We start from the raw sequence: 22,729 nt of genomic DNA, 5'->3' as shown, positions 1-22,729 counted from the left end.
GCATCCTCCTTGGAGCACCATCGCCATCTGCAGGGACCTGGGGCCGCGCTTACGGGGGCGGGGTGGGGCGAAGGAGGATTGAGGAAGGGGAAAAGAGCAGCCCCGAGCCTGGCTAAAGCCATTTCACCTTTAATTGTAAGCAAAATAAACCCAACGGAAATCGAATCAAAGACAACCAAATCAACTCCATCGCCCTCGAGGCGGTTTCTCCGGCGCCAGCAACTCCAAAACAAACAAACAGAAGGAATCGGGAACGAAAAGGAGAGAGAGAGAGAGAGAGAGAGAAAGTGAAATCACTTCGGAATTCAGTCCCCCAAACCGACCCTTATTTATAGCTATTTATAGATGTGGTGGGCTTCGGCTGGTCGCTTTTTTGTGTGTCTGGTCAGTAGCAGTGAAAGGCAAGAATGAGCCCCGGTGGTCCCCACCCCCCCAACCCCCCCCCAGCACCCCCTCCCGACCCCCCCCCTCCCCCGACCCCAATAAATTACATTCTTTACATCCCGACAAGGTTGAGCGGCTGGAAAGTGGTTGGGAGGTGGCTGGAAGGTGGTTGGGAGGTGGCTGGAAGGTGGTTGGGAGGTGGCTGGAAGGTCACTGGGGAAAGTGGCTGGAAGGTGGCTGGAAAGTGGCTGAAAGGTGGCTGGAAAGTGTTTGGAAGGTGGCTGCAAGGTGGCTGGAAGGTGACTGGAAGGTGGTTGGAAAGTGGCTGGAAAGTGGCTGGAAACAGAACTCGAGGAGCCTGGGGAAGGAGAGGAGTAGATTTTGGGGAGGGGGATGAGAGGGAAGGAAAAGGGGGAGGGGGTGGTGGTGTGCAGAGGTAAAAGTGTGTGGGGGGGTCCTGCCCAAAAACCTGTGCCCTGAAGAAGGGTTGAGAGTGAGAAAGGGAAAGGTGCTGCCTGCTGCTGAGCCCTGCCCTGCATGGCTGTGGGGGTGCCAGGCAGTCCTCACCCAGCCCCTGGGCAGCTGTGGTGCCCACTGAGCTGGGCTCTGCTCCTTTTTGGGGGGGGGAGTGGGACACAACACCCCTCTCCCCCTCCTCCCCATTCAGCCAGTTCATTGTCCCCCAGTGCCCAGTTCATCACCCAGTTCCTTGCCCCAGTGCCCAGTTTGTTGCCCCAGTTCCTCACCCCCGTACCCAGCTGCCCCTCCTGCCCCCCCTTCCCACCTCCCCAACTCTGGATGCATCAGCAGCCCTAGAATCCGCCCCCCCCCCCCCCCCCCTCGGGACCCCCACCCCGTGCTCTTCCCCAGCATCCCAGCCCTGCCCTCTGCCAGCCTGGTGCCAGGCAGGTGTTGGCAGTGGAGTCTTTGGGGTCCTTGCTGTTGGCACAGGAGGGCCTGGCGAGGGGGGAGCTCTGTGTGTGTGTTAAAAGAGAGGGGGGCTCTCTGTGTGTTAAAAGTGGGGGGGCTGCTGGCCTGGTTATGCTGGGGGCACACCAGCCTGGCAGTGAGGTGCTCCCCCCCTCCAGGCTCTTCCCACATGGTGGGGTGAAGGTGTGAGGGCACAGAGAGGCAGCCCGGGGGGGGCTGGGTGTCCCCCCCCAGGGAGGAGGGAAATCTCTCCACTGCCAACTGAAAGCAGCTCCCCCCTCCAGGCAGCATGGCTGGGGTGTGGGGAGAGCAGGGGAGGGGGCACACAGCACAGACCTCCCCCTCAACACCTCCCCTCCGAGCTGAACCGTGCCCACTGCGGGGCAGGATTTGCCCCCAGCCCCATGGCTGAGTGGGGGAAGGGCAGCTTTGAGCCCCCCCCTCACCTTCCCCCCCTCACCCCGAGCCCTTTGCCTACAAGAGGAGCGAGGGGAGGAGCAGAGCTGGGGGGAGGGAGGGGAGGAGGGAGTGGGCTTTGGGAGAGGGGAAAAAAAAGGCAGGGGGGAGGGAGGGGTCTAGACGGCGTGACAGGGGCTGAGCCGGGGGCTGAGGAGGAGGAGGAGTCAGAAGAGGAAGGCTTTCTTCTTCAGCTCGTTGCGCTTCCAGAGGGCCAACTTGCTGAACTCCTCGGGGGGCATCTCGAAGACGCGCAGGAAGTCCTCGGGGGAGAGGTGCCTCTGGCGGGGGGGGGAGAGGGAGGCAAAGAGGAGGGTGAGGAGGTGCTGGCTGCCGGTAGTCCCCTCCTCCCCCTCCCCATTTCTGCCTCCCCCACCCCCCAGGTTCCCGGTTCTGCTTCTACCTCCAGTCTGGTCCTGTCCACACCGGGAGGGAGCTTCACACGGCCTCGGTTGGTCACCATCAGCATCTCGTAGGGGTAGATCTGCAAGGGGTTGGGGGGTGCTGTAAGATCCTCTCCCCAGCGCCTCCACAGCCCCTCCACAGCCCCATCTGAGCTTCCCCCCAGCCCCAGCCAAGCTGTTCCCTCATCCAAGCTCTCCCCCCAGCTCTGTTCAAGCTCTCCCCCCAGCCCCGTCCGAGCTCTCTCCTCAGCTTCATCTGAGCTTCCCCCCAGCCCCATCCAAGCTTTTCCCCCGTCCAAGCTCTCCCCCCAGCCCCATCCAAGCTCTCCCCCCAGCCCCATCCAAGCTCTCCCCTCAGCCCCATCCAAGCTCTCCCCCCAGCCCCATCCAAGCTCTCCCCCCAGCCCCATCCAAGCTCTCCCCTCAGCCCCATCCAAGCTCTCCCCCCAGCCCCATCCAAGCTCTCCCCCCAGCCCCATCCAAGCTCTCCCCTCAGCCCCATCCAAGCTCTCCCCCCAGCCCCATCCAAGCTCTCCCCCCAGCCCCATCCAAGCTCTCCCCCTAGCCCCATCCAAGCTCTTCCCCCATCCAAGCTCTCCCCCCAGCCCCATCCAAGCTCTCCCCCCAGCCCCATCCAAGCTCTTCCCCCATCCAAGCTCTCCCCCCAGCCCCATCCAAGCTCTCCCCCTAGCCCCATCCAAGCTCTCCCCCCAGCCCCATCCAAGCTCTCCCCCCAGCCCTGTCCAAGCTCTCCCCCCAGCCCCGTCCGAGCTCTCCCCTCAGCCTCATCTGAGCTCCCCCCCAGCCCCATCCAAGCTCTCCCCCTAGCCCCATCCAAGCTCTTCCCCCAGCCCCATCCAAGCTCTCCCCCTAGCCCCATCCAAGCTCTTCCCCCAGCCCCATCCAAGCTCTCCCCCTAGCCCCATCCAAGCTCTCCCCCCAGCCCCATCCAAGCTCTTCCCCCAGCCCCATCCAAGCTCTCCCCCTAGCCCCATCCAAGCTCTCCCCCTAGCCCCATCCAAGCTCTTCCCCCATCCAAGCTCTCCCCCCAGCCCCATCCAAGCACTCCCCCCAGCCCCATCCGACCTCTCCCCCCAGCCCCGACCAAACTCCTTCTCCCCAGCCCCACCCACACCCCTCTCCAGCCCCACCCACGCCCCCCCCCAGCCCCACCCACCTTCTGCTCCAGCATGCTGGGCAGGGAGTTGCCTCTGTCCATGCGCCCACGCTGACCATTCTGGGGGGGTAAAGCCTGATGTCAGTGTGACCCCCACCCTGCCCCTCTCCCCTGCCTCTCCTACCCAAACCGAGGCCAAGGGGATGGGCTCCAGGCCCCCTGCACCCCCACCCTCCCCACCTCCAGTTCCCCCACCCAGGGCCCATCACAGAGGTGGTCCCAAGTGTCCCCTGTGCCCCCACCCCCGGTCCCAGCATACATCACCCTCCTGGCAGCTCTCCACACTGGCAGCCAGCTCTGCACTCACCTGCATGCCTGGAAGACAGAGGAGCAGGGCTCAGCTCTGAGGACCCCCCCCCCTGCTGTGTGCCCCCCAACATCCTCCCCTGGGTTTCCACCCTCTGTTGAGCCCCAGTTATGTCCCATCCCTAAGGACATCCCCATCCCGCTCCTGGGGGCATTCCCCCCTCTCCTGAGCCACCCCCACATCCCCTGGGAGGTCCCTGCAGGCATCCCCCATTGCTGGGGACATCCCCCTGGGACATCTGAGCATCCCCCAGCCCTGGGGTCATCCCCACATCCCCCAGAACATCCCCTGGGACACTGAGGGTGGTGAGAGCCTGGCACAGGTTGCCCAGGGAGGTGGTGGAAGCCTCAGCCCTGGAGGTGCTGAAGGCCAGGCTGGATGTGGCTGTGAGCAACCTGCTGTGGTGTGAGGTGTCCCTGGCCATGGCAGGGGGCTTGGAACTGGCTGAGCCTTGGGGTCCCTTCCAGCCCTGACAATTCTGTGATTCTATGACCTGAGCATCTCCCACCCCTGGGGACCTCCTCACATTCCCCAGGACATCCCCCAGGACATCCTTGTCTGCCCTGGGCCATCCCTGCACCTTCCATCCCTGTAACCCCTGAGACATCTCTGCAGCTCTCATCCCTGGGGACACCCCCCCGGGGGCATCCCTGCACCCCCTGGGACATCCCCCAGCCCCTTACCCCCCCCAGCCAGGGTCCCCCAGCCCAGGGTCATGCCCAAGCCGTGGGGGTTGGTGCCCACCTGGGCTGCTCTTCTCGCTGCCTGCAGAGTTGAACTCTGCTGACTGCAGCTGCAAGGGGACAAAGGGACAGAGTCAGAGTGGTGCCACCCCCAGAGCCCAGCCCAGGCCCCAGCCCAGGCCCAGCCCTGGCAGCTGCCTGCCCACTCACCCGGGTGAGGGTGCTTCTGCCAGAGGCAGGCAGCGAGGAGCTCTTGTAGCTGCTGGAGTGCAGGGCTGCAAGAGAGCAGGAGATGGTCAGAGGTGCAGGCAGGGAGCTGGCAGGGGGGCAGGCAGGGCTGTGGGAGCTGGCAGGGGCAGGCAGGGGCAGGCAGGGGGCAGACAGGGGCAGGCAGGGCAGACAGGGGCAGGCAGGGGCAGGCAGGGGGCAGGCAGGGGCAGGCAGGGGCAGGCAGGGGCAGGCAGGGGGCAGGCAGGGGCAGGCAGGGCAGGCAGGGGCAGGCAGGGGCAGGCAGGGGGCTGTCTCCCCATGCACAGGAGTGGAAGGGGGTCCGGTCGGGCAGGGAGCGAGTTTTCCTGCGGATGGGGGCAGGCAGGGGCAGGCAGGGGGCAGACAGGGGCAGGCAGGGGGCAGACAGGGGGCAGGCAGGGGGCAGACAGGGGGCAGGCAGGGGCAGGCAGGGGCAGGCAGGGGGCAGGCAGGGGCAGGCAGGGCAGGCAGGGGCAGGCAGGGGGCTGTCTCCCCATGCACAGGAGTGGAAGGGGGTCCGGTCGGGCAGGGAGCGAGTTTTCCTGCGGATGGGGGCAGGCAGGGCAGGCAGGGGCAGGCAGGGGGCAGACAGGGGCAGGCAGGGGGCAGACAGGGGGCAGGCAGGGGCAGGCAGGGGCAGGCAGGGGGCAGGCAGGGGGCAGACAGGGGCAGGCAGGGGCAGGCAGGGGGCTGTCTCCCCATGCACAGGAGTGGAAGGGGGTCCGGTCGGGCAGGGAGCGAGTTTTCCTGCGGATGGGGGCAGGCAGGGGGCAGGCAGGGGCAGGCAGGGCAGGCAGGGGCAGGCAGGGGCAGGCAGGGGGCAGGCAGGGGGCAGACAGGGGCAGGCAGGACAAGCAGGGCAGGCAGGGGCAGGCAGGGGGCAGACAGGGGCAGGCAGGGGGCAGGCAGGGGCAGGCAGGGGCCGTCTCCCCATGCACAGGAGTGGAAGGGGGTCCGGTCGGGCAGGGAGCGAGTTTTCCTGCGGATGGGGGCAGGCAGGGGGCAGGCAGGGGGCAGGCAGGGGCAGGCAGGGGGCAGGCAGGGCAGGCAGGGGCAGGCAGGGGCAGGCAGGGCAGGCAGGGGCAGGCAGGGGCTGTCTCCCCACGCACAGGAGTGGAAGGGGGTCCGGTCGGGCAGGGAGCAAGTTTTCCTGTGGATGGGGGCAGGCAGGGCTGTGGGAGCTGGCAGGGGCAGGCAGGGGGCAGGCAGGGGGCAGACAGGGGCAGGCAGGGCAGGCAGGGGCAGGCAGGGCAGGCAGGGGCAGGCAGGGGCTGTCTCCCCACGCACAGGAGTGGAAGGGGGTCCAGTCGGGCAGGGAGCGAGTTTTCCTGCGGATGGGGGCAGGCAGGGCTGTGGGAGCTGGCAGGGGCAGGCAGGGCAGGCAGGGCAGGCAGGGGCAGGCAGGGGGCAGGCAGGGGGCAGACAGGGGCAGGCAGGACAAGCAGGGCAGGCAGGGGCAGGCAGGGGGCAGACAGGGGCAGGCAGGGCAGGCAGGGGGCAGGCAGGGGCTGTCTCCCCACGCACAGGAGTGGAAGGGGGTCCGGTCGGGCAGGGAGCGAGTTTTCCTGCGGATGGGAAGGGATTTCTCCATCTCCTCCTTCAGGATCAGCTTCCCCAGGTTGGAGGTGACCTGAGGGGGAAGGGACAGGGGTTGGGTGGCAGCAGGTCCCCAAGCCCTGGCAGGCTGCTTGCCCCCTCCCCGGCTCTGCCTCCCTTCTCCCCCTTCCCCCCCTTCCACCTTGCTGAGCTCCTGCCTCTGCAGCTCCCGCAGGTTCTTCATCTCCTCCGTCAGATCCTCCTCCTCCTCCTCGCCTCGCTTGGAGGCCATCCGCCGCCTCCACTCCGTCTCTGCAGGGGGGAAAGGGGGAGGTTACCTCTCTCCTGGACGTCCGAGGCGGGGGGGGGTGGGGGGACACCCCCCCTCCGGGCGCAGCCCCCCACCTACCCACGACAGCCAGGGAGGGGGGGCAGGGCCAGTAGTCGGTCTCGATCTTGGCAGGCTGGTTGGGGTCCGGGGGCTGAGCCGCGGGGAACTTGGAGGATTCGATGATCAGATCCTCGATGAGATGCTTCCCGTGGTGGGCGGCGGGGTGGGGGTGGTCTGCAGGGCACAAGGGAGAGGTGAGGCAGCACCCTTGGGGGTGGAACAGACCCCCCCGGCCCCCACGACGCCTCTCCCCCCCTCACACACCCTCCTGCCCCCCTCACGCACCCTCCTGCCCCTCTCACACACCTTCCTCCCCCCTTCACGCACCCTCCTGCCCCCCTCACACACCCTCCTGCCCTGCTCACGCACCTTCCTCCCCCCTTCACGCACCCTCCTGCCCCCCTTCACGCACCCTCCTGCCCCGCTCACGCACCCTCCTCCCCCCCTCACGCACCTTCCTCCCCCCCTCATGCACCCTCCTGCCCCCCTCACACACCCTCCTGCCCCCCTCACACACCCTCTTCACCCCCTCACGCACCTTCCTCCCCCCTCACGTACCTTCCTCCCCCCCCACACCTTCCTCCCCCCCCACGTACCTTCCTCCCCCCCATCACAGACCTTCCTCCCCCCCTCACGCACCCTCCTCCCCCCCTCCCCCCCTCACACACCTTCCTCCCCCCCTCACGCACCTTGCTCCCCCCCTCCCCCCTCACCTTTCTGCCTGTAGATTGGAGGCTTCTTGTAGATGTTGAGCTCGGTGGTGTCGGTCTCTGGAAGGACAAAGCAGGGAGTTGGGGGCTGGGAGCAGGGAAGGGGGAGCTGGGGGCTGCGGGAAGGGCCTCCCCCAGCCCCTCCCCGGAGGGTTTGAGCCGCGGTTGGGGGGGCTGGGGGGCCGGGGGGGCCGTACCGGGCCGGTGGAAGTGCTGCACGCTGCTGCGGGTGGAGCTGCTGCCCTGGCGGGAGGGGGCCTGGGGGGCGCTGCTGGGGGTCCTGCTCTCCAGCCACTCCCGGATCACCTGGGGGGGGGGGGAGTGGGGCTGGTGAGAAGGGAGCCCCTGGTAGCTTGGCATCGACCCTTCCTCTTCCTCCTCTTCTCCATCATCCTCATCACCATCATCATCATCACCATCACCATCACCACCACCTCCATCACCATCATCACCACCTCCATCATCACCACCATCACCATCACCATCATCACCATCACCATCATCACCACCATCACCATCATCACCATCATCACCACCATCACCATCATCACCACCTCCACCACCATCACCATCACCATCACCATCACCACCATCACCATCACCATCCCCACCACCATCCTCATCACCATCACCACCATCACCATCACTATCACCATCATCACCACCTCCATCACCATCATCACCACCACCATCACCACCACCTCCATCACCATCATCACCACCTCCATCATCACCACCATCACCATCATCACCATCACCATCATCACCATCACCATCACCATCATCACCATCACCATCATCACCACCATCACCATCACCACCATCACCACCACTATCACCATCATCACCACCTCCATCATCATCATCACCACCTCCACCACCATCCTCACCACCATCCCCACCACCATCCCCACCACCATCCCCATCCCTGCAGCCCCCTCCCCTCCATCCCAGAGCTGGGGCCATGCCCTGTGGCTACTCACCTCTGGAGATGGAGGAGGAGAGATGGATTTGGGGGACAGGGACCTCTGTAGAAGGCAAGAAGGGATTTCAGCCAGCAGCCCCACACCTACCCTCTGCCCTTCCTCCCTCTAGAGGGGGGTTGGCTGCCCCCCACTGAGCCCTGAAACACCGCTGGGGGGGCGGGGGGGACCCCCTGGTGGTGATCCTCACCTCCCTGCTGCGGGGCAGCTCCACGTGCTCCATGAGGGAGTAGGTGAAGTGGGGCTCATAGATCATCAGGTCAGGCCTCTCAATGTCCAGGATGGCTTTGTCCTTGGGGATGGCAGCCAGGTCCTTGTAGCCCAGAACCTCGTTGTCCATTTTGGCCTGGAAAGAAGCAGAAACAGCTCCAGCTTGGGGTGAAGAGCAAGGGCCTGGGGCAGATGAGGGCTGGCATCCTCCATGAGCTCACTGGGGTGGTGGAGAAGGGTTGGGAATCACCTCCTGCCCCCAGGGATGGAGGAATGCATCCTCCATGGCCCCACTGGAGAAGGGTTGGGAATCACCTCCTGCCCCCAGGGATGGAGGAATGCATCCTCCATGGCCCCACTGGAGAAGGGTTGGGAATCACCTCCTGCCCCCAGGGATGGAGGAATGCATCCTCCATGGCTCCACTGGAGAAGGGTTGGGAATCACCTCCTGCCCCCAGGGATGGAGGAATGCATCCTCCATGGCCCCACTGGGGTGATGGAGGTTTGGGAAGGCACTTGCTGAGCCCAGGGATGCCTCCATGGCCCCACTGGGGTGATGGAAGTTTGGGAAGGTATATCCTGAGCCCAGGGATGCCTCCATGGCCCCACTGGGGTGATGGAGAAGGTCTGGAAGGCACTTGCTGAGCCCAGGGGCGGAGGGATGCGGTGGGCAGATGTCAGCCACCTCTTACCACGATGCTGGAGGGCGATCCCGGGACGCTGGAGCCGCGGGAGGAGCAGACGCTCCCAGGGGAGGTCAGTGGTTGCTGGAAGGAGAAGAGGAGACCTCAGCAAACCTCCTCCTCGGCACAAGCAGCCCAGGAAGGGCCTCGGGGTCCGCGGGCAGGATCCCAAAGGCCACGAGAGGGGAGGGGGTCCCGGGGACACCCCTGTCGCCCCATGGACCTCAGCGGGGCACAGAAACCTCCTCGGGGCTGGGCTATGTCTGGCTGGGCGCCGGGGTCTCCTTAGCTGCAGCGCCGTGGTTCAGGGCAGGGGACACCCGGGAGCTGGCAGCGGCTGGGCCGGGACACGTTGCCACTAGGTGGTGCTGCCAGGCTGGACTGGGGGAGGAGGAGGAGGAGGAGGAAGGCAGGACCCTGCTAGCGGCATCCCAGGGTGACTCTGCCGAAGTCCTTGGCCACCAACTCCTCCGTGCCTCGCCTAGGTGCAGGGCTCCCCACTTCCCTATGCCCCCCGGCACCCTGCCAACCCCCAGCACCCTGTCCTGTGCCCCCAGGACCATTTTAACCCCCAGCACCCTGTCCTGTGCCCCCAGCACCCTGTCCTGTGCCCCCAGGACCATTTTAACCCCCAGTACCCTATCCCGTGCCCCCAGGACCATTTTAACCCCCAGCACCCTGTCCTGTGTCCCCAGGACCATTTTAACCCCCAGCACCATGTCCTGTGTCCCCAGGACCATTTTAACCCCCAGCACCCTGTCCTATGCCCCTAGCACCCTACCCTGTGCCCCCAGGACCATTTTAACCCCCAGCACCCTGTCCTGTGCACCCAGCACCCTATCCCGTGCCCCCAGGACCATTTTAACCCCCAGCACCCTGTCCTGTGCACCCAGCACCCTACCCTGTGTCCCCAGGACCATTTTAACCCCCAGCACCTGGGCATAGGCACTCTGTGCCCCCAGCAGTGTGCCTATGCCCAGAGCAATGTGCCAACCCCCAGCACCCCTACTCCATACCCCCAGCAATATGCCAACCCCCAGCACCCTGCTTATGCCCCCAGCAGTGTGCCAACCCCCATCCCCCTGCCATGCCACCCTCTTACCTTCTGCAGCCTTTCCATTCAGCTGTGGGCTGGAGAGGTTGTGTCAGTCACAGGGTCCTGCATGGGAGGGGAACACGACAGGGGGTGTCAGGGCACTGCCAGGGTGGGCACAGACTACCCCAAGGGCACTGGTACCCAGCTCCATCGCCCTCCTGCCGTGGGGCTGAGCCCAGCAGCCTTCCTGGGCACCATACCCCAAGGTGGCACAAGGCTGGCACACGGTGGCAAGCAGGACAGGCTTGCCAGGGGGTGCCACCATCCCTGGGATGCCCAAAGAGCTCTGGGTGTGCCCTGGGCCAGGGGGAGGAGGTGTTGGGTACATGCCAGACCCCACCCCCAGCTCACCGCTGCCTCTGTGGCTCCACATCCCTCTGGGTGCTGATGCCAGGCTGGGGCACTGGGGCTGCTCCTGCAACAGAGGCAGAGAGGTGATGATGGCTCACAAGGGTGCCAAGAGGGTGGCCATAGAGTCATGGACTTGTTTGGCTTGCAAAAGGCCTCCAAGGTCATCCAGGGTCCAACCAGCAGCCCAGCACCACCATGGCCACCAAACCCTGGCCACAGGTTCCTGACCCCCTCCAGGATCCAACCAGCAGCACAGCACCACCATGGCCACCAAACCCTGGACACAGGTTCCTGAACCCCTCCAGGATCCAACCAGCAGCCCAGCACCACCATGGCCACCAAACCCTGGCCACAGGTTCCTGACCCCCTCCAGGATCCAACCAGCAGCACAGCACCACCATGGCCACCAAACCCTGGACACAGGTTCCTGAACCCCTCCAGGATCCAACCAGCAGCACAGCACCACCATGGCCACCAAACCCTGGACACAGGTTCCTGACCCCCTCCAGGATCCAACCAGCAGCCCAGCACCACCATGGCCACCAAACCCTGGACACAGGTTCCTGACCCCCTCCAGGGATCAACCAGCAGCCCAGCACCACCATGGCCACCAAACCCTGGACACAGGTTCCTGACCCCCTCCAGGGATCAACCAGGAACCCAGCACCACCATGGCCACCAAACCCTGGACACAGGTTCCTGAACCCCTCCAGGGTCCAACCAGCAGCCCAGCACCACCATGGCCACCAAACCCTGGACACAGGTTCCTGACCCCCTCCAGGATCCAACCAGCAGCCCAGCACCACCATGGCCACCAAACCCTGGCCACAGGTTCCTGAACCCCTCCAGGGTCCAACCAGCAGCCCAGCACCACCATGGCCACCAAACCCTGGCCCCAAGTGCCACGGCCAGAGGTTTCCTGACCCCCTCCAGGGATGCTGACCCCACCACCTCCCTGATCACCACCTCACCACCTCCCTGGTGGACCTCCAGCCTCGTCCTCCTGCTGTCCCTGCTTGCCTGCTGGCTGCTGACGAGGGCTGGCAAGCAGAGCAGAGGTAATGAAGCCCTTTGTCCCCCTGCCAGCCAGTGAGTGGCCTCGAGAAGGCTCCAGCAGCAGCGGGACAGGGAGTGCTGTGCTCAGCCACCACCCCTGCCCTGCATCCTGCAACCCCAACCTTCCCCCCCACCCAGGCCTGAGCCCTCTCTGAGCTTTCAAACCCACACAAAGGGGAAAATTCCCTATTCTCCTCCCAGCTTCTCCTTTCAGAGCTGGGGGGGAGGATTGTGGGGGGGTGGCATTGGGAAAACCTCACCCAGCCCAGGCAACCCCAGCAAGAGCAGCCTGGAACCCTCCAAAGCCTTGATGGTTCCACCCCAGACACCCTGGGCAGAGGTGTGGGGAGATGCCACCATGCCTGGAGCCCTCCAAAGCCTTGATGGTTCCACCCCAGACACCCTGGGCAGCAGTGTGGGGAGATGCCACCATGCCTGGAACCCTCCAAAGCCTTGATGGTTCCACCCCAGACACCCTGGGCAGCGGTGTGGGGAGATGCCACCATGCCTGGAGCCCTCCAAAGCCTTGATGGTTCCACCCCAGACACCCTGGGCAGAGGTGTGGGGAGATGCCACCATGCCTGGAGCCCTCCAAAGCCTTGATGGTTCCACCCCAGACACCCTGGGCAGCGGTGTGGGGAGATGCCACCATGCCTGGAGCCCTCCAAAGCCTTGATGGTTCCACCCCAGACACCCTGGGCAGAGGTGTGGGGAGATGCCACCATGCCTGGAGCCCCCCAGCCCTGCTGACCACCCAGCCCCATGGCTCCCAGCACGGGTGGGATGGAGAGATGGAGAATCATTTAGGTTGGAAAAGACCTTGAAGATCCTGGGGACGAACCATGAAGCCTTCTACCAGGCCCACCCCTAAGCCACGCTCCTCAGCACCACATCTACACAGCTTTAGAGCACCTCCAGGGATGGGGACTCCACCACCTCCCTGGGAAGGTGAAGAAGATGATCAGGGCAGAGCTTGGAGCATCCTCCAGCTGCCAGCAGCCAGCCTGGCATCAGGTACCAGCCTTGGCAGGCTCTGACGAGGGTCAAGCCAGGACAAGGAGGATCTGCCAAGCACTTGAACTGCTCCACGAAGGCCTCACCCCCTCCTCTGAGACCACCCTGCCACAAACAACTCCCAGTTGGAGCACTGGGAAGCTTGACCCCCTCCCACCCTCAGCTAGCAGCTCCCAGTGCTGCCAGGGGCTGGTTGCTGGTGGGATGGGCACCACCCAGCCTGGTACAAGGCAGCATTGTCCGGGCAAGCCTCTGCCACCCTTGCCCCCATGAGCTCACAGTTTCCAGTGGCAGAGCCAGGGGGGCACTGGGTGGCTGTGGGGGGGCGCTGGGGGGCGCTGGGGGGGCGCTGGGGACACGGTGGTGGTGGCAGCGAGGGGGATGGATGAGATGGCAAATGGAAGAGGAGAGAGGAAGGGATGGAAGGTGGTGGGAGGGTGGGGGTGGGTGGACAGGGATGCTGGTGGGGAAAGAAAAACAAGCTGGAAGCAGGGGGTGCAGAGGGAGATGCCAGGATGGAGCCAAAGGGTCGGCAAAGAGGGCGTCAGGGCCGCGTGAGCAGCTCAAACCTGCTCTGTCTGTCTGTCTGTCTGGGTGTCGTCCCTCCCTCCCTCCCCAAAGCTGGGGGACGCAGGGACATCTTATCTGCTGCAGGCAGGGAGCCACCGCCCCGCTGGCAGCCTCGCTGCCCATGGCAACCTCCAATCTCCCCTGCAAGCCCTGGCTGGCAGGTCCCCAGCACCATCCCTTGCTCCCAGAGATAAGGGCGGCGCGGGAGCGTGTTTGGGATTTTCCTGCTCGGGAGGCTGCTGGGAAGTGAGGTGAGGTGAAGGGAGGGGGAGGGGGTGGGGTTGGTATCAGCCATCCCCCTCCCGAAGCGATGCTGAGGGTACCCCGGGCAGGAGCGGGGCGAGAGAGGCGCTGGGGAGGGAGGGAGGGAGGGATGGCTGGAGGAAGGGCGGCGGGAGGGACGGACGGACAGACAAACCGTGCGCTGGTAGGGGCTCAGAGGGATGCTGGGCACCCCCCGCCCTGCGTGGCACATCCCAGGGCAGGGAGGGGGAGCCCGTGGGGGGAGCCGGAGCGGCTGTGCCGCGGGAAGAGGCCAGTTCCCTCCTCCCCACCCCGAGGAAATCCGGATCGGAGTTTTCACAGCCGCCAAAGCCATCAGCGGCGGGGCGCGGGGGGCCAGGCTATACGGAACCCCCTGTACCCGGGGCGGGGGGAGCAGGCAGGGACCCCTCCAACCTTCCTCTTCCCTCCTCCTCCTCACTGCAAGCTTTATGCCCTTGCCATAGCGCTGGGCATGGGCATCCTGCCGCTGCCACAGCTGTCCCCGGCTCCCTGCCAGCGCCGAAGCTGGGGGGAGTGGGGGTGGGGGACACACAGGCTGGGGTCACAAGTTCCCCGAACAGACGGTTCCCGCCAGCCCTGGGAACGGCGTCCGGTGCTTCCCGGTCCAGCCCTGCCCTCCCCTTCCTCCTCCTCCTCCTCCTCCTCCCAACCCCAAACAAACAGAGCACGGGCGAGGCAAGCAGCATCCTCCCCATGCCTCCCTCCCTCCCCACCGGGGAAAAACCGAGGCAGGGCCACCCGTGGGGGCCCCACCGGCAACTCGATCGCAGCGGGGAGCACGTGGGGCCCCCACCCGCGTCTCACCGGTGTCCGATTCCTCCTTTGTCCTCTTTCTTGTCCTTTCCATCCCCACCAGAGCATCGCCCGGCAGCAGGCATCGACCCTTTGGCTATCGACAGCCCCATTGCTTCCGGACCGTCGCACCCTACCCGGCACAGGGGACACCTAGGTGGCCTTAAAAGCCACCAGCTGCCAGCACCTGGGATTTTTCCATCCCTTGGGGTGCAAGGTGCACCCTTCCAGTGTCCCTCCCCGTGGGCATAAGGCAGCTCTGTGCCTCAGTTTCCCTGGCTGGGGAAGGGGGGAGAGAGGAGTCATCCACCCACCCCATCCAGGAGGTGGAGATGGGGGTGGGGATGAAGATAAGGAGGGAGATGAGGATGGGGACAGAGGTGGAGTTGGGGATGAATGGGGATGGAGGTAAGGATGGAGATGAGGGTGGGGATGAGATGAGGATGGAGATAGGGATGACACAGGCATGAGGATGGAGATGAGATAGGAATGGAGATGGGGATGACAATAAGGATGGAGACAGAGATGGGAATGGTGTTGGGATGAAGAGGGAGGTGCAGAGGCCATTCCCACCTCTCTTCCTCCCCATCTGAGGGCTTTGGGGCCAACCCAAGGCTGCTTCCCTGGCCACCAGCCCTACCGGGAAGCTCCGAGCCCCTCAGCGAGTTCAGAGGAGGGATGTGTTGGCCCTCACCCTAAAGCTTCCTGGGGGGGTGCCCACGTCTGCCCCCCCCCGCCCTGATGGCCACGCTGCAGCCCTCCCTGGGCAGCAGCTCACGTGGCACCTAAGCTGGGATCAGAGTGGGATTAGCCTGCTCATCCTGCACGCGGAGGGGCCGGGAGGGACCTGCTGGGGGGGGGGGTGTGGGGAGGCCACGACCCCCCAGGGCTCCCAGCACAGCTCTGGTGATGCCTCCCATCCCCCCCAGCCTCCAAGGGAACCCCCAACCCCCAGCGCCGGGCTGCACCCCAGGGGCTGCCCTGCGTAACACACCCTGGGCTGGCAGGTCCCTGGGCACCCTGGGGCCAGCAGGGTGAGGCACCCACCTGGCAGGGCACTGGGACAGTGGGATACGGGCAGGGGCTCGCTGAGGTGGCAGCTGGTGGCCCAGGTCTACCTGGGAGAGGCTGGGTTTAGCCCTGCCTGCCCACCAGCCCTGCACGCCCACAGGCAGGAGCTGTCCCCTCCCCAGCACGGAGCCGACCCCTCCCCAGCACGGAGCTGACCCCTCCCCAGCACGGAGCTGACCCCTCCCCAGCACGGAGCCGACCCCTCCCCAGCACGGAGCCGACCCCATCCATAGAATCAGAGAATCAGAGGACTGTCAGGGCTGGGAGGGACCTCCAGGCTCAGCCAGTTCCAACCCCCCTGCCGTGGGCAAGGGACACCTCGGGACACCACGGTCAAGGGCTAGGGAGGAGCAGGTTTTGCACCCCAAATAGTTCCCCTCCCCCCCCAGCCCAGGTAGGTCTATGATGCTCCATGGCAGTGGGGCTGGAAGGGCCCAAGAGAAACTTCCAGGATGGGATTGGAGTCGGGGGAGGGCTCCAAAATCCCCTGCCCATGGCAGGACCCTGACTGCCACAACCCCACCAGGCTGCATCAAACCCTGCCACAGCCTGGGCCAGGGTGGGGGCAGTGGGATGGATGTGCCCCCCCCCAGCCCAGCAACAACGCTGAGACCCCCCCCCAAAGTCACTCCACAAGTGGGGCTGGGACTGGCTGAGCTGCTCAGGTCACCCCCACACCATGGGGGCACACGGAGGGCAGTGTCCCCAGGGCAGGAGGACAGGGGGATGCCCCTGCTGGGGGGGGCTAGGGAGGGGGGAGGGGGTGAACTGGAGTGCTTGGGAGTATCGTGCTGCCATGGAGGGGACACGAGTGGGGATCCCAGGGCGGGTACAGCCTCCCCCCTCCACACACAGCGACAGAGCCTCCATGTCCCTGCCTCGGGTCACCGCCCTGCAGCACCCCCCCCGCCCCCCCCCCAACGCCCCCAGCGAGGGCAGCCCGTGGGGAGGGGACATTGCCACAGCCCCCGCTGAAGACCTGGCGGGGGTGAAGGACGACGACACGCGAGCTGTCCCCAACTGCCACCAACCCCCTCGCCAAAGGAGCAGGGGACTCCGCAGAGCCAGGGAAGAGGGCGGGGGGGAAGCAGCAGCACCGCAGGAGGCGGGGGGGAACAAGCAGCGAGCGATATGGCGACCACCGCGAAGCGACCCCCTCCCTCCCCCCTAGAAAAGCGGAGTGCCCCCCCCCGCCCTGTGCCACCAGCACGCAGAGGACACTCACCTAGAGATGGGGACGCCTCATCCCTCCTCCAGCCGCGGGGAAGCTGGTGGGTGGAGGAGGAGGAGGAGGAGGAGGATGGTGAGGAGAAGAATGACGCCGATGACCCCCTTGGCCTCCTCCGCTGGGGGGTTTGGATTGGGGTGGGGTGGTGGGGGGTTTTTTTTTTGGGGGGGCGGAGGGGAAGTGGGCTCCCAAAAGCCCACGCTGGTTGCCGGATCGCTGTAAGCTTTGGCTTTAGAAGCCGAAGCAGCGCCGCCGGCAGCTGGGAGCCAGGGTGAAGCAGAGCGCCGGGCGCGGGCGGGCAGCGCAGGGCGGCCGGGAGCGGCGGGCGGCAGGCGGCAGGCAGCTCCGCTCCTATCTCCCGAGCCCAGCAGCCGCTCCGCGCCGCTCCGATAACCCCAGCCGGCACCTCGGGGCCGCGGGGTGGGTGGGTGGGTGGGGGAAGAAGAGGGTTAGGGTTGGGTGGGTTACGTGGGGGGGTGGTGGTGGTGGTGGTGGGGTGGTTGCAACTCTCTCTCCCTCCTCTCTGCCTCTCCGCTTGCTGGCTCAGGCTCTTTCCCAACAAGAGGAGAATTAAGCGGCATCATGACGAAGCAAATTCGCTTCCCCACCGCCGCCGCCGCCGCTCCACGCTCGCTTCGCCTCCCCGCTACCCACCCCCCCTATACACCCCCCCCACCACACCTCGACACCCCACCCCAACCCCAACCAGCTCCTACCCGGCACAAAGAGGGAGGAAAACACCAATAAAAGCAGTTTGTTCCACGGCCAGGAATAGCCTGGAGAGGGCTTTGGAATGGGGGGGGGTGGGGGTGGGGTGGGGGTGGGGGGGTGTCACCAGCACCCCTTCCTCCAGCTCCTCTTTGCGAATCAAACAGGGATCTTATTTCCCCCCCCCAAATACCTACATACAGCTGGGGGTTTGGACCCCCCACGACCAAGCTCTGGAGTGCTGAGCACTCCATGGAGTGGTGGTGTGGGGGGGTTGAGGGTGGCACCCCCTCCTCCAGCTGTCATTAAATAGGGATGATATCCCCTCCCCCCTCCCCCCCCAACCCTATTCCTAACCACAGCTAGGGGGTTAGACCCCCCCCCTTCCCCATCCCTAACCAAAGCTGGGGGTTTAGACCCCCCCTCCCCATCCCTACTTAAGATTTTCAGTGCTGAGCAAGGGGGCTGAGCACCCCATGGAGTGGTGAGGGGGTAAGGATGGCAAACACCCCCCCCCCCCGCTCCATCTCTCACTGTCCCCACCCCTCCCCAGCCCTACCCACAGCTGAGGGTTTAGCACACCCCTCCCACCCCTTCCCACCCCTCCCCATCTCTGTAGTGCTGAGCAAGGGGCCTGAGCACCCCCACGGAGCGGTGGGTGAGGATGGCACCCCCTCCTCCATCCAGCCTCATCTCCAGGATGGCCTGGGGGGGGCGGGGGGGGGGGGTGTGCTCCGAGAGATGCATAGGGCGGGGGGAGGGGGGAATGGAGCAGCAATTTCTGTCTCCAGGTCCAAGAGAGCCCAGTGAGGACCTGGGAGGTGCTGAGCTTCTGCCAACCATCACCCCCTGCCCTCTGCAGACACTGCCCTGCCCCTGGGCGCTGCCGGGGAGAGCCTCTGCCCACCCCTACCCTGAACCCTCCCATCTGCTGGGGGCCACTGGGTACTGTCTGTACCCCGAGACACAGACCCCAGAGCTCAGCCGTGGGGCTGGGAAGGGGGCTGGGGGAGGGGCACTCCTGTCTCCCCCACGGGATGGGTGTCATGGGTGGACCCTCCCCCCCGGGGGCTGCGTGGGTGCTGCAGCAGCACGAGCTGGTGTCTATTCCTGGGTCTGTGTGGGAGGAGATGCCTGGTGACAGCAGCAACGCTGCTGGGTCCCCTCCCCAGTGCTGAGCCACAGCCTCTTCACTGCCTCAGTTTCCCTCCTGGCTCCACTGAGGGCTGCTGGACCTGCTGGATGCACATCTGGAGGGGTAGACACCCAGGGATGCACATCTGGGGAGGAGGGGGATGCTGGCCCAGGAGGAGATGCCCAGGGATGGGCATGTGGTGGGGATGCAGGTCCAGGGGAGGACACACCCAGGGATCCACAGCCTGGGGGGTTGGGGGGGGATACATGCTCAGGAATGCACATCTGGGGGAGATAAACACCCAGGGATGCACAGCTGGGGGAGATAAACACCCAGGGATGCACAGCTGGGTGGGGGAGATGCAGGTCCAGGGACACTTGTCCGGAGATGAATGTCGGGGGGGGGGGGGGGGAGGGGGGCGGGAAATGAACATCTGGGGGTGGCACACGCCCAGGGGTGCACCCCCCCCAGGGATACACCCCCAAGGGGATGCACAGCCAGGCCCTTTGGTGCCAGGGCCAACCTGAGTCCTTAGCCCGGAAGCATCACAGCCTCAGCCCTGAGACGCTGCTCCGAGCCCCCCTCCCTACCTCCCCACCCCACTCCTTTCTGAGGGGGCTTTGCCGGCCCCAGCCCCCTCCAGCAGCCCCCCCAGGGGCTGTGCCCATGAATAATGGAGGCTGTAGCTGCCTCTTCCTCAGCCCCCCCCCAACTCTAACCCAGTTTCTCAAGCATGAAGACACCGCAGCGGCTGCTCGGTGGCTGCCACCTGCGCCCGGGGCTGCTGAACTGGCTGTGGCACCCGCTGTGGGCACAGCCCCCTCCCCACCCCACCAAGCCAGCACCCGGGGGTGGGGAAGGGGGGGGAGGGGGGGCAGGAGGAAAGGGAGGAGTCGGAAATGCACTTCTCCTGCACCGAGTGGGCAGCACACACCGCCGCGCCCCCCCGACCCCCCAAAGCCAACCCCCGGCCGCGCTGCCCGGAGCCCACCCTGTGCCTGCCAGCCCCACAGCTGCGCCCCTTAGCCCAGCGGTGCCCTGCAATGCCCAGGCAGCTGCCGGTGCTCTGCCATGCGGGGGTGGGGGGTGGTCTGCGGGGGGGTTCGGGGCAGGGGTTAGCAGGGCCCTACCTTCACGGGAGCCCATGGCCTGCCGCAGGCAGCTCAGCCCGTCCGGGAGCCATGCCCAGCATCCTCCCTGCGCAGCACCGCGCGTTGCCACAGCGACCGCCTCCCGCCCAGCCCGCTGGAGACAGAGAGGGATGGAGGATGTGCAGGAGCAGCCTTCAGCCTCAAGGAGCAACGGAAGATGTGCAGGAGGGGCCTCCAGTCTCGCTGAGGGAGGGAGGACGTGCAGGAGCGGCCTTCAGCCTCACGAAGTGATGGAGGGTGTGCAGGAGCAGCCTTTGGCCTCACCAAGTGATGCAAGATGGGCAGCAGCATCCTTTGACCTTGCTGAGAGATGGAGGATGAGCAGGAGCAGCCTTCAGCCTCACTGAGGGATGAAGGATGAGCAGGAGCAGCCTTCAGCCTCACTGAGGGATGGAGGATGAGCAGGAGCAGCCTTCAGCCTCAGCACTCTGCAGATGTGGCCAAGGAGCGTTTGAACAGCCCCTGGGGAGGATGCAGCTCCTGTGTCCCTCCTTGACTGCCCCTGTGCCCCACTGCAGGGCTGCTGGGCTTGCAGGGGGCATCACCCCAGTGCCAGCAGCCCTGAATGTGACCCAAGTCCCGGGGAGCACCTGTCCCTGCCACCCCAGTGGTGCTTCCAGTTCAGATCTGGCCACCCCTTCTGTCAGGACTGGGATGCTGTCGGGTACAGGGACAGGACACTGTGGGGCTCAGGGACAGGACACTGTGGGGTACAGGGACAGGACACTGTGGGGTACAAGGACAGCACACTGTGGGGTACAAGGACAGGACTGGGATGCTGTGGGGTACAGGGACAGGACACTGTGGGGCTCAGGGACAGGACACTGTGGGGTACAGGGACAGGACACTGTGGGGTACAAGGACAGCACACTGTGGGGTACAAGGACAGGACTGGGATGCTGTGGTGTACAGGGACAGGACACTGTGGGGTACAAGGACAGGATACTGTGGGGCACAGGGACAGGACACTGTGGGGTACAGGGGCAGGACACTGTGGGGTAATAAGGACAGGACACTGTGGGGCACAAAGCCCACAGGGAGGGGTGTGGGTGGCTGGCATCTATCACTTCTACATCGAGTTGTTTGCTCTGAGGTCATGGCTTTGGGGGGTGGGGTGTCTGCCCTTTCTGGCTGCACATTCCCCCTTCCTTCCCGCCTCCCCCCCCCCCTCATCCTAACCCCCTTGGCAGCCCCTTGCAGCTTGAAAGCAAAGCCTTGGGAAAGGCTGGGCAGGCTGTGGTGGGGGTGAGACACCCTCCAGTGCACTTTCTGCACAGAGGGACATTCCTGTCCCCACCTCCAGCCCTCGGCCCCAGGTCTCACCTCAAAACACAAGAAAGAAGCAGCATGAGGGGTGGGGTGGGGAGTTTTTTCTGGGGGTGGGTTGTTTCCCCCCCTTTCCCCTCCCTCTCCTTCTCCCTGGCCATAATTAAAAAGGACTTCACACTTCTGAGCCCTTTCTGTCCGGGGAGGTGGAGAAGAAAGAGAGGGGAGGAAGAAGGTGGGGGTGGGGGTGGGGGGAACCCACCAAAAATTCACAACCCTGAAAGAAAAGAGAGGAAGGGGTTGGGAAGGAGAAGAGAAAAGGGGGGGAGAAAGGATGGGGGGAGCAAAAGAAAAAATGATTCAAGCAGGGATTACATAAAAGGAACTCCTCCACCTTTGAAGATTTGGCTAAACTGAGGAGGGGGCAGAGGGGGTAGGGGAGGGTCCAGCCCCAGTCGGTTCCTTTCTCAAAGCCTTCTCCTTTCAAAACCATCTCAAATTCCTGCAGAAAGGAGGAATTGGGGGTGGGGGGGGGGGGAGGCGGGTTGGGGGGTGGTAAAGGAAATGAGAAGTGGGGAGGGAGGTGAGGAGGGGGTGGGAAAAACCCAGCCCCTGGTTGCTGCGCTGAATCCTGCCCCCCACACCTGGGCAGGCGGCGGCCGGGGGCATTGTTGGGCACTAATTGCTGGGTGTTGCATTTCCCCTGCTGCTTTTTGAGGCTCCATTGAACTCAAACTGTTATAATTTTCCCCCTGCCGACCCCCTCCCCGTGCTTTCCCCCCTCCCCACATTATGCTGGAAGGGCTTTGTAGGGGCTGGGAGAGCCCCGGGTGAGGGATTTACACCTCCCCGCCGCCGGCCGCCGGCCGCCTCCCTCCCAGGGCATTGTCCCAGGGGAAAGGAAGGATGGGGAGGGGGCGGTGGGGTGGGCTGGGGGGCAGTGAGCTTGGCGATGGGAATGAGGGGAGGGGGGACACACACACACACAGCCTGGGTGGTGCCCGAAGTGGGGTGGCTCTGGGTGGAAGGAAGTGTGGGTATCCTGCCCGTGGCGATGCCCTGTAGAGGAGCAGCGGGCACCACGCTGGGTACCAAGGCCAGGGTGATGCCTTGGGGAGAAGCAGAGGGTACCATGCTGGGTGGCACACCAAAGCTAGTGTCCTGAGGAAGAAGAACAGGTGCCGTGCTAGGTACCACCCCAAGGGGGATGCCCTGGGGAGGAGCAGCAGGTACCACCCCAAGGGGGCTGCCCTGAGTGGCACTGTAGGTAGAACTGTGGGTACCAGGCTGAAGGTGATGCTCTGCCCACCAGGATGCAGCAGGTACCACCCCAAGGGGAATGCCCTGAGTGGCACTGTAGGTAGCACTCTGGGTGCCAGGCTGAAGGTGATGCCCTGCTCACCAGGATGCAGCAGGTACCATGCCAAAGGGAGAAGCAGCAGGTACCACCTCAAGGTACCTGTTCCTCAGGATGCCAGGAACACCTCCAGGGCACAGACTGAGGGGCACAGGCAGGGCTGGGTGCCACAGACTCCCCTCCAGCACCCACCTCCATCCTCCTGGCAGGCAACTTCTCTCGCCAGGCTCCAGGTTCCTGCACCCCAGGTGGGTGAGGATACCCTGTGGTGGGGGGGGGGGCTGGATGCCCTCCATCCCAGCAGGCACAAAGCTGGTTGGCAAAGCCTTGGCACAGGAATGAAAACTCCCCCAGGCCCCAGCAGTCTGCACACTCATCTTTATTTGCCTTGGGGCTTCCTCCTTCACACAAACTCCAAATTCTAAGTGTTTAGACCTAAAACTGACTGGCACCAGTTGAACCCAGGGCCAGGCACCTAAGGGTGGCTTCTCTTTGGCCAGCAGAGCCTGGTGGGCACCTATCATGCCACCAGGAGCACCAGGGGAG

At 65.0% G+C, this 22,729-nt stretch overlaps 1 protein-coding gene across 1 annotated transcript; it reads right to left on the bottom strand.

The window, feature by feature from the left end:
- Window positions 1-1,237: 1,237 nt before the first annotated feature.
- DMTN (dematin actin binding protein) lies at window positions 1,238-19,672 on the bottom strand. The gene is made up of 17 exons (XM_054174844.1): window positions 19,540-19,672; window positions 10,551-10,614; window positions 10,206-10,262; window positions 9,113-9,187; window positions 8,401-8,556; window positions 8,211-8,255; window positions 7,425-7,533; window positions 7,231-7,287; window positions 6,536-6,691; window positions 6,329-6,438; window positions 6,115-6,220; window positions 4,552-4,616; window positions 4,403-4,451; window positions 3,659-3,666; window positions 3,352-3,411; window positions 2,174-2,254; window positions 1,238-2,051 (listed from the first exon to the last, which is right to left on the bottom strand). Exons 3-17 carry the CDS (start codon window positions 10,221-10,223, stop codon window positions 1,938-1,940), a joined length of 1,209 nt encoding a protein of 402 aa, XP_054030819.1. The 5' UTR covers window positions 10,224-10,262; window positions 10,551-10,614; window positions 19,540-19,672; the 3' UTR covers window positions 1,238-1,937.
- Between the last annotated feature and the right edge of the window lie 3,057 nt (window positions 19,673-22,729).

Source organism: Dryobates pubescens, chromosome 31, assembly GCF_014839835.1.
Source record: "Dryobates pubescens isolate bDryPub1 chromosome 31, bDryPub1.pri, whole genome shotgun sequence".
In the NCBI taxonomy this organism is placed as follows: Eukaryota; Metazoa; Chordata; class Aves; order Piciformes; family Picidae; genus Dryobates; species Dryobates pubescens.
Note: the sequence above shows the minus strand (reverse complement) of the source record. Positions and strands in the feature narration are given on the sequence as shown.